Below are 10,844 nucleotides of genomic sequence, written 5' to 3'. Positions count from 1 at the left end.
TATATAGTATATTATTCATTCCCCCCCTCTGGTTTTAAATGAATTTTAATCAAGCACTTTAGGACTAGAACATTCACTGAATGCCTAAAATACAGACCATAGTGTAGGGATCCACACAGCTCAGTTGTGCCTTCAATGACTTTTTCCCCAAAACAGGGTCTGCCACATAGCTTAGACCAGCCCAGAATTCACCGTACAGCCCAAGCTGGCCTTCAACTCAGTGATCCCCTGCCTTAGCCTTCCCAAGGACCACAGACAAGTGCTAAGATTATGGGCATGAACTACCAGGCCCTGCTCCACTGACTTTGAATACAGCCATTTCCAGGGGTGTGGTGGTGCATGCCAGTAATCCCAGCACTCCAGAGCTGAGGCAGGAAGATCACTGCAAATTCAAGGGTGATCCGGACTACACAGCAAGACCCAATCTCAAAAAATTTAAAAAATAAATACAACCATTTTTATGGCATTAGTGAATTACAAATTCATGAAAACTAGGACCACAGCTCATTAACTTAAGTCCTTACCATGGGGGAAGTTTGTAAAAACATGATTCCAAACATGGCTCCATAGCTTTTATTATTATTATTATTATTATTATTATTATTATTATTATTATTATTATTATTATTATTTTTTAGTAGTACCAGGGATTGAACTCAGGACCTTGCACTTGCCTAGCAAGCACTCGATAGCTTTTAAATGGGCCTTAAAAGTTCTCATGTAACAGTGCAAAGTGGCACCGCGTCCAGGTACACAGTGTCACACTGGTACTCAAGGAGCAGTGGCCATGGGGACACCTGTGCCGGGTCTGTAAGCCTTTCATATATCAGATGGAGCGGCAAGTAGCAGGCAGGGGCAGGGACACCCTACAACACAACAGCGTGCAAAACTCCACACAGTAAAGACTTACGCAAACAGAGGTGTCAACCGCTCCTGAGTTTTAGAAACTGCAATTAGTAGAGGCAAGGACAGGATTCAATCTCCAGGACCAAAAAAAAAAAAAAAAGACAAAGGAAGAAAAAAAAGAAACTGCTCTCATGGACCAGTAGCCTCTTTTAATTCACTGTTCCACTATGTTACCAATCTTAGTAAAAGCTGTACTACTTCTCAGCAATTATATTTTATTAAGGGCTGGATACAGGATATAGAAATTCTCCCTTTCCTTAATATCATTATTTCACCAATACTCCTTTTCATGGCTTCATATAAACTCATTTTAATACATTTACAATATGAGTTTTCTACTGTCATTCACATGTTTTATTTTCTCTTATGATTGTCCAGGTTTAGGGGCCGGGGAGATGGCTCAGTAGAATAAGCACTTGCCTGCCAAGTGCAAGAGCCAGAGTTCAATCCCCAGTTCCACCAAAAAAAAAAGAAAAAAAGAAAGAAATCCAGTTAATAATCGTGTAGGGGGCTGGGGAGATGACTCAGTAGAATAAGCATTTGCCCAGCAAGCGCAAGGGTCTGAGTTCAATCCCCGGTTCTGCAAAAGAAACTAAAAGCAGAAAAATGATCAATCTAGCTATTACCCTTCTAGGTTTTTTTCCCCTTAAGAGCTAAAGAAACCCTATTACAATCATATGCACGCCCATTTTTACCTTAGGCACAGCTTATAACAGCTAAATTTTGAAAGTGCTATGTCCAACAATAAATGAATAGTTAACAAAAATGTGTTTATAAAGCAAGGCATGGTAGTGCATGCCTGTAATCCTAGCATTTGAGAGACTGAGGCAGGAGGATCATAGTAAGGCCACCCTGGGCTACACAGTTCAAGGTCAGCCTGGACCATACTATACAGTAAGACCCTGTCTCAAAAAACCAAAAACAGTACAGACACTAGGAAACAGGAGATGTATCTGCAAATGCAAAGGAGACCAAGGGATGAGGGAGGGGGAGGAGAGAAGAATGAAAAGAGTTAAGATGTGTATAGGTACCAACTCCTCACAATAAATGTAGTCATTATGTACTGCAAATGAACTAATGAAGTTTAAACAAACCTGTTATTTAAAAAACTGAATTCACAACAAAACTCCTGGAGGTGTTACATAAATACACTGTTGCTTCACGCTTTTATAATTAGGTACAATGTCTGAGTACCTTCTACGTATCTACTAGCCTCTTTAAGCACCATAGTCTACTAAGCAGGGCTACTACTATGCCCTAAATCAAGAAACCTGGAAGGGATATTTCACTGAGCTTCAAAACCATGCAGGAGAACCCCTGGCACAAAGAGTTTCTTTTCGTACCAGTAATCAATCTCAGGACCTCACACTTGCCAGATGGGCTCTATGAAAAAGCAGTGCAACTTCACTGTCAGAGTTTGGTAATTTTTATTTTATTATTATTTTTTTAATGTATTTGGTACACTGTTTCACTACACAGCTTGGTTCCTAATGATCCTCCTGTTTTCAGTCTCCCCAATGCTGGGATTACAGGCACACGCCACCATGCCTGATCTCTGTGGCTGGCTCAGTGCAGAGGCAGGGCCGGTACAGCATGCAGTGCCGGGAATCGAATCCTGGTCCCTGCGCTTGCCTAAGTAGGTGCTTAGTCTGCTGAGCTATCTCACAGACCCATAGTTTTGTAATTAACAACAAAAAACATTTACTTATTCAAGTATGCAGTCTGCTCTAAAGACTAGCTACATATGACCCCATCTGCTGACAAAGCTTACAATTTCAAACTTGTTTCAAGTTACTTTTTAGAAAGATCAAAGAGTCTCTTGCTTATCCAAAAATTGTCAAGTTTAATACTGGCTTACTAATTAAATTCACATTTAATTAGTATATTTAATTACCATATACTGGGTGCGGCAGTATATGCCCATAAGCCAAGCACACTGGGAGGCCCAGGTTGGAGGACTGCAAGTTCAGGTCCCTCCAAGGAAACTCAGCAAAATCTTAGTTCCAAAGGAGATGCAGCTCAGTGTGAGAATACCTGAGTTCAATCCCCAGTATCAGATACAAGCAAAAGGCAATTTTTCTTATAGGTTTTTTGTTTGTTTGTATTTTAGGGAAGATTCTACAGGGTGTTCAGGGTCTCACTGCTAGATCAGACTCATAGTGATCCACTTGTTTACAGCCTCCCAAGAGTTGGGATTACAGGCATGTACCACCACGCCCAGTCTCTCATATAATTTTCTTGCGTTACTCTAACACTTTAAGACACTAAATTTGGATAAAACAGAATGTCTATTTCTTAGCTGGACATGGTGATACATGCCTATAATCCCAGTACTGTGGGAGCTGAGGCAAGTTTAAACCCAGTCCAGGCAACTTAGCAAGTCACTCCCTCAAAACAAAAACAAAAACAAAGGAGTTGGATGTAACTCAGTGCAAAGGGCCAGTTACTAAAGAAAAAATAAGAAAATATTTTATTTAAGAAAGTCACCAGTTTTGGGCTGGGGAGATGGCTCAGTGGAATAAGCGCTTCCCTGACAAGCGCATGGGCCTGAGTTCAAGCCCTGGTTCCACACACACAAAAAAAGAAAAGACAGTCACCAGTTTAAATCAGTATCATTTACTCTGAACTAGTGGTTTTTCCTCCACTTATATAGTGGTACTTGGTTCATTATACATACTTGCAATTCAGCTGCAACCAGAAGTGAGAAATTCTGTTAGCAGAATCATGGAAAGAATTAACTTCATGAACTGAGGTACCACTGTATAAATACATTTGTACAAAACATTTGTATAAAAACAATGTCATTTGTATAAAAACAATTTTGTTTTGAAAGTAAATGAAATACCCTTTAAAATTCACTAAGTTTCTAGTGCAGAAGACACTTTCAGATATATTTCCAAATGTAGTAATTTTTCCATAAGGTTAAACAACTGAAAAATACAAGTTTTCTAATGATTAAAGTCTCCTGAACATGATACAATGCATAATATTAAGCTTTATGGCAGAGACAGATACATAAACCATATATATAATTTAAAATTTTCTAGTAATCCCACTAAAAAGATTTCAAAATGTTTTTAAAGCCAATATTGAAGTTATTTCCACATACTGTTGATTTTCTTTGTTTATTTATTTTGGTGGGCTTTTTCTTTTTTTTTTTTTTTTTGGTCTTTTTGATACAGGGTCTCACTATGTAGTTCAGACTGGCCTTCAGCTAACTTTTGTAGCCCAGGCTAGTCTGGAACTTGTAATGATCCTCCGTCGTCTCCAGAATGCTGGGCTTATAGACATGTAACACCACACCCAGCTCTTATTTTGGCATTTTGAGAAAAAGGATCTTCCTCCGTAGTTAAGGCTAGTCTTAAACTAGCTATGTAACCCAGACTAGACTCAAACTTCTGGTGATCCTCCTGCCTCAGCCTCCCGAGTACTGGGCTTACAGGTGTGCACCACCAGGCCTAGTCTGTAACTAGTGGCTTCTGAACTGGACAGTGAGTCTAGAACAGCAGTGACAATCCTATGTCACATGTGCCACAGTGGGTTGTTGTATCATTAAAAGCTCTAAAAAGCTTGCCATCACTGCTCTAGAGACTAAAGTAAAATAAAGCTCCTTTGCAAAGTATTATATCTCAGAATCTTCAGCCCTAATTACCTATAACTTTTTGGATACAACATCATGCTAAAATCTGGATATTATAGAACATATCAATAAGTGTCTTCACTTTCTTTTACTCAGGGGAAAAAAATTAAAAGTCAAAATACAGCCAGGCATGATGGCACACACCTGTAATCCCAGCATTTGGGAGGCTGACATAGAAAGATCGCAGAATTAGAGGCCAGCCTGGGCTACATACATATTAGTGAGCTCGAGGGCAGCCTGAACTACATAGTGAGACCATGTCTCAAAAACAAAGTCCAAGTAGAAGCAATGCATGGTCATGCATCTCTGCAATCCCAGAACTGTGGGAGGCTGCTGATGCAGCATCATCTTAAATTTGAACCTACCCTGGGCAACTTAGCAATGTAACAAGACCTTGTTTCAACATAAAGCCAGGTGCAGTAGCGCACATCTGTGATCCCTCCACTCGGGACACCTGTAATCCCAGCACTTGGGACACTGACACAGAAGGATCACTTGAGTTTGAGGCCAATCTGAATGAAACAATGAAATGCTGTCTCAAAACAAAAAACAAAAAACAAACAAACAAAAAAAACCCGAGGGGCTGGGGAAATGGCTCAGTGAATAAGCGCTTCCCTGGCAAGCGCAAGGGCCTGAGTTCACTCTCCGGTTCTGCAAAAAAAAAAAAAAAAAAAAAACAAAAACCAAAAACAGGCTGGGGAGATAGCTCAGTAGAATAAGCGCTTGCCTAGCAAGCACTAGGGCCTGAGTTCAATCCCTAGTTCTGCCAAAAAACAAAAAAACCAACCAACTAAACAAACAAACAAAAACCCCACAATTTTAAGGTTAGAAAACAGTTGGAAATCTATCTCCATACAAAGGTTCTGGGTTCAAAATAAAGTCCGTTTAAGTGAAATATATATTTTTAAATGACACTTAAAAAAAAAAAAAAGACACTACCTCTTCCCTGAAAACAAGCTGACTCTGAGTGACCTTATACCACTAAAGTAGCAGCAGCATTTACAAAATATGGAATGGTCAGCTTTAGGAGCTACAACCTCTCAAGAGGCTGAGACAGGAGGACTGCTGTTAAGTTCAAGGCCAGCCTACACTACAGAGTGAAACCCTACCTCAAAAAGCTACACATAAACAAAATAAATTTTCATGAGGCCAAACACACTAACAATTCAATAAAATACCTTTGCAAACTTGAAGAATGGTCTTGGATCTTTTCTGAAATATTCAATATCAAACATCGCCTGAGGATCTGGAAGATCTGGGAAGTCTACAGCAAGGCGAGCATAAATGCCATCTCTTGACCTGAAGTCAGGTATTCCACACGAGACAGAGACCTGAATTGAAATACACACACAATAATTTGGACAATGAAATCACCTAATTTATAATTAGCACTGTTATAATTTTAGGGAAGAACTAGAAAGAAAACTAGTTTAGATCTTCTGATGAATAGAAATATCCCACCAGTCTAACTTCAAGTAGAAATAAAGACTGAAATAAACAAGTATAATTAAATCCAATGTACATATTCTTTTTTTAATAGTGATAAGGAATTTTAAGTTGAGATTTTGTTTTTAAGACAGTGCCTTACTCTATAAGTTCAGGGTAGCCTGAAACTTACTATGTTGCCTAGCCTGGCCTACATTCATGGCAATCTTCCTGCCACAGGCTCTTATGTGCTCTAAACTGTGCTAATTTTCAATCTTTAAGCTTTTAACAAAGCCAAGTTACTTAACTAAAAAGTGGAATAAACCAACCCAACTCACTTATTTTATTTAGAAAACAGCTTAGAATATTTTTTACTGTCATTTCCAAAGCAACCATGCTGAGGGCTTGGGATACAGCTCAGTGGTGCAGCACCTGCGTGGCAAGCTTGAGGCCCTGAGTTCAACTCCTAGTACCAGAAAATAATAACTAAGAAAATAAATAAATAAAATCACTCTCATATGGTCAGCATCCTATCACCTCAAAAACATCAAATACCTATATTACAAATCAGGTAGAGTGATACCCGCCTGTCATCTGGGTTAGTTGTGAGGTTGAAGTAGGAGGATCTCAAAAGTGTGCTCAATTTTTTGGCAACTACCCAAAAGTCAGTATCATCAAGAATAAATTCTTCTAGCTGGGTGTGGCAACACACACCCATATCCCAGCACTCTAGCACTGAGAGGCTAAAGCAGTAAAACTACCATGAGTTTGAGGCCAGCTTGGGCTACATAATGAGACTCTAGCAAAAAAAAAAAAACAAAAACAAAATTTTGCAGAATTTTTATAACTCAGGAAAAAAAGCTCAAGTGGAAAAGGATGAAAAGGATTAAAGAAAAAAAGCACACACTGCCTCTCCCTTCTACCAGCATCTGGCAGCTTACGTACCCCAGCTCCTGTTAGAACTATGATTTTTTTACACTCTTGTAGTAATTTCACGGCATCTTCAATTGTATTAATATCTTTTCTTTTTTTCCTTTTTGGTGGCTCTGAAAGGATATTAATGACAATCTGCCACAATGTCATGTCATCCAGTTCAGGTGGAGGAATTGTTTCTGGTAGTAAATCTTTAAGAATTGTTCGAGGATCTGTGCCGATCATGAGATGTTGCTGAACAAAAGTATATGGACCTATATTACAGGGAAAAACACTAGATCAAAACCACAGTCAAGTAGTCAAAAATGTTTTTTTCTGAAGTAATCGCAACATGTAAGGCTTGATTTTTTAACAAAGTTATTTCATTCTCAGTACACTCTGAAAGTTAAGTCTATATGCCAATGAGATTAGAGTGCTCATGAAAGATGAACAGGGTCAGGCTGAGGAGGTAACTCAGTAGTGTAAGCACCTGCCTGGCAAGCACAAGGTCCTGAGTTCAATCCCTGGTACCACAAAAAAAGAGCAGGGTTTCCTTGAACCAGAAGTACATATTTGAAGGATAAAAGGGAAGAGGTTTACAGTTCAGGAACAGACCCTGATTTCAATCCCCAGAAACTTTTTTTTTTTTTTTTTTTTTCAAAAAAAAACACAGAAAAGAACCAAACTACCAGAATGTTTTTGTGATATTGTGGATTGAACCGAGGACTTTTAAACTCAGCTACTTCCTCAGCTTTTGAGGCAGGGTCTCACAGAGCCATTAAATTGCCCAGGCTTGGCATGGACCTGTAATCTTCCTGTCTCGGCCTCCCAAAGTTCTGGAATCTCAGGTATATACCATAACACCTGACTTCAAAGTATATTTTATGGCTAAAATCTAGAACCATACACTATAATTAACAAAAACGTATTTACAAATGGGGTCTACAAGTCATTACAGAAAAGATTTTACAAGTTCTGACAGCCCACATTACTTATCAAGAACACAGAAAAGAAAATGGAAATAGATGGTTTAAGCACCTGCGTATCAAGTGTAAGGACCCGGGTTTGATCCCCAGTGCTGCATGCCCTACCAGCCACTGAAACTAGGCATGGTGGTACACGCTGTAATTCTGGTGCTGGGGTGGCTGAGACAAGAGGATCACTATAAGTTTGAACTGTATAGTGAAACACTATACCAAAAAAATAAGTATTTTTTAAGATGTACATGTAACTACCATCTTTTCATAATTTTCCAGTAATAACCTTCAGTTTGATCTTAACCAATTTCTCAAAATGACACATGTAATGCTTATGTTTTCAGCATTAGTAATTCTTTGACCTCCAACTTGCTAAAATCAGCTTCCTAGCTTAAGAAAAGGAAAATTAGATATTAAAGAAGAACTAAGCATTACTGTGTTTAAACAGTCAAGCCACTTGGAAATATAAGAGCAAAAGAAAAAGATCACTTTCAGGATAGTGATAATATATCTTTGGTATAAAAACCTGGTGTGAGGCTGGAGGTATAGCTCAGTGTCAGAGTAGTCACCTAGCATGTGCAAAAAACCCTGTGTATGATCCTCAGCACTTGGAAACAAAATACCTGATAATATTCTTGACTTGCAAATGGGTGTAATGATGTAGTTCAGCACAGAGCGTGTGCTTTGCATTTGAAAGGCTCCAAGTTCAATCCAAGGAAGGCAGGCAAGTATGAAGACAGAAAAAAATGGATGGCACAAACCATGTGTCAGGCACTTTATCTAGGGGCTCAGGAAACAGTAGCATACAAATCACCCTGTCAAGGTGTGCAATGTGGTGGTGCACACCTGTGATCCCAGCACTTGGGAGGATAAGGCAGGAGAATGGCTGGAAGTTCAGGATGTCTGGAAGTTCAAAGATAGCCTGAACTACAAACTAAACTACCAAGTGAGACCTTGTCCCAAAAGATCCACCCCCCAAAAAAACCAAGAATCACTATTTCTGTGGAGCAAAACAATGGATGTTAAAGAAACATACAGAACTTGGAAGTAATAAACATTAGGAAGAAATAAAGAACGAGAAGGAGAGAGGAAGATATTACAGAGAAAGAACATTTCACAAGAGGGTACAGGTGAAAAGAACCTCAAGAGTAAAAACCACCTAGCTGATGACAGCAGACGGGGGTGATGTGTGCTGAGACTATCTCACACTGTAGTTCAGGCTGGTCTTGAACTCACTATGTAGCCCAGCCTGGCCTCCAATTTGCAGCAATCCTCCTGCCTCAGCCTCCACGTGCTAGGATTACAACATTCACCACCATGCCCAATATAGGATGTAGCAGCCTGAAAAGCAGCAATCAGCTTCTAGGAACTTGAGGTGCTTAAAAACAAAAACTAAGACCTGGGTGTTCAGCTCATTAGAAGAGCTGTCCTGGATTCAGTGTTCAGCATCTCAAGATAAATAAATGAGTAATACATAAAATATCACATACTAAAAGTCCATAGGCTAAACAGGACAGAGAACTGGAAAAAAACAAAAACAAAAAAAAAAAACAAACGTAATAGTGTGTGCTTGTAATCCCAGCACTCTGGGAAGCTGAGGCAGGCAGATCTCAGGTTCCAGCTCAGCCTAGACAATTTAGCATCTTAGCAGCTGTTTCCAAAAACTGTAAAAGGCCTTGGGGATGTAGTTCAATGCACAGGCCCTGGGTTCAACCCCCAGTACCACAAAAATAAATAAATAAATAAACAAACAGAACAGAATACAATACAAAGTTAAAAAAAAAAAAAAAAAAAAAAGGGTTCCCCAGCTGCATAGCTCTGACCCATACCTATCCGCGGCCTTGGAGTCCAGTCACTAGAGCTGGCATGCGAAGCCCTGTCATCCTCATCACTTTCACAGGAATGAAAGCCATTGGTGATAAGTTCATCACTTAACAGAAGGTTATCTGCAAAAAATTAAAAAGTAACTCAAAGCTGCTGAAACAATCTGAATATACAATGTATAAACATCCTTAATGGTTATAATACAACCATTTTCACTGAATAAAGCATTTAACACTTGGCCCAGGCATGGTGACAGCAAACCTGTGACCCCAGCACTGGGGGGCTGAGGCAGGAGGATCACTCTGAGCTCCAGGCAAACCTGGACTATATAGTGAGTTCAAGGCCAGTCTCAAATACAATGAAACACTGCCTCAAAAAAAAAAAAAAAAAAGCATTTTACATACTGCATACTGTAAATACAATGCACAAGGCTCTGGGGTTTGTGGGGGAAGGGAAGATGACAAGAAATTCATCAGGGAAACTTTCTCCAAATGTTGTTCAAGTAAAAACCCTGGGAGTTCACATTTTCACCTAACCCTAAACACATAAAGAGTCTCTCACGTTTCCCCCACTGCACTGTTTCTCCACAAGAGTGGCTGTTTTACTAACCCTGGCCCCGGGGCACATGTGCACCAAATGGATGTGATACTGACAGACACACATCCTTCTAGGTCAGAAACCAGACCAAAAAGAGCCCCGTAGCACGGCATGTTGCAGGCTTCAGTATGCCAAGTGTATGTCCATCTGAATTTCAGAGTCATATATACGAAGACAACTGTGCTCAACCTAAAAACAACACAATTAGAAAACAATATTCATAAAAGTACTCTACAAGTACTGTCTGTCACACTTTATATCCACTGTTAACTACATTACAAAAAAGTAAAGCCCTCTTTGAACAATGTTCTTGAAACGCCTTCAGAAACAGCCTTGCTTTAAAAATTTGAAACTTCGATACTAGAAATAAAGCCTGAAACATACACTTGTACAGGTGTTAATTTCCAAAAGGCCGATCCACGGGACAGACAAAAGTCGCAGGCTTCGCCGCGTCGGGAGGAGCAACAGAAAGGAAAGAGAGAAAGCCACCCTCCGCAGACGCGAGCCGCCGGCAAGCCGGGAAGGAAACCTCCTCAAGGGGCCAACGAGGCCCGGCAGCGCCG

The 10,844-nt window shown here is 39.8% G+C and overlaps 1 protein-coding gene across 4 annotated transcripts in view; it reads right to left on the bottom strand.

Annotated features, from left to right (window-relative positions):
• Positions 1-9,803, bottom strand: part of Sirt1 (sirtuin 1) — a 27,349-nt gene extending 17,546 nt beyond the window's left edge. The window contains exons 1-3 of one of the 4 annotated variants that reach the window (XM_004632037.2): positions 9,690-9,803; positions 6,917-7,158; positions 5,725-5,877 (exon numbers count right to left, since the gene is read on the bottom strand). In XM_004632037.2, coding sequence (XP_004632094.1) covers positions 5,725-5,877; positions 6,917-7,129 — 366 coding nt within the window. In that variant the 5' untranslated portion in view covers positions 7,130-7,158; positions 9,690-9,803. Of the gene's footprint in view, positions 1-910; positions 966-5,724; positions 5,878-6,916; positions 7,159-9,689 lie in introns of those variants that run through there. The other 3 variants (XM_023716192.1, XM_023716193.1, XM_023716194.1) reach the window with 3 other exon arrangements.
• Between the last annotated feature and the right edge of the window lie 1,041 nt (positions 9,804-10,844).

The sequence above is a fragment of the Octodon degus genome, unplaced genomic scaffold (assembly GCF_000260255.1).
Source record: "Octodon degus isolate 3935 unplaced genomic scaffold, OctDeg1.0 scaffold00046, whole genome shotgun sequence".
Classification (NCBI taxonomy): Eukaryota; Metazoa; Chordata; class Mammalia; order Rodentia; family Octodontidae; genus Octodon; species Octodon degus.
This window is presented reverse-complemented; position numbering and strand designations above follow the sequence as displayed.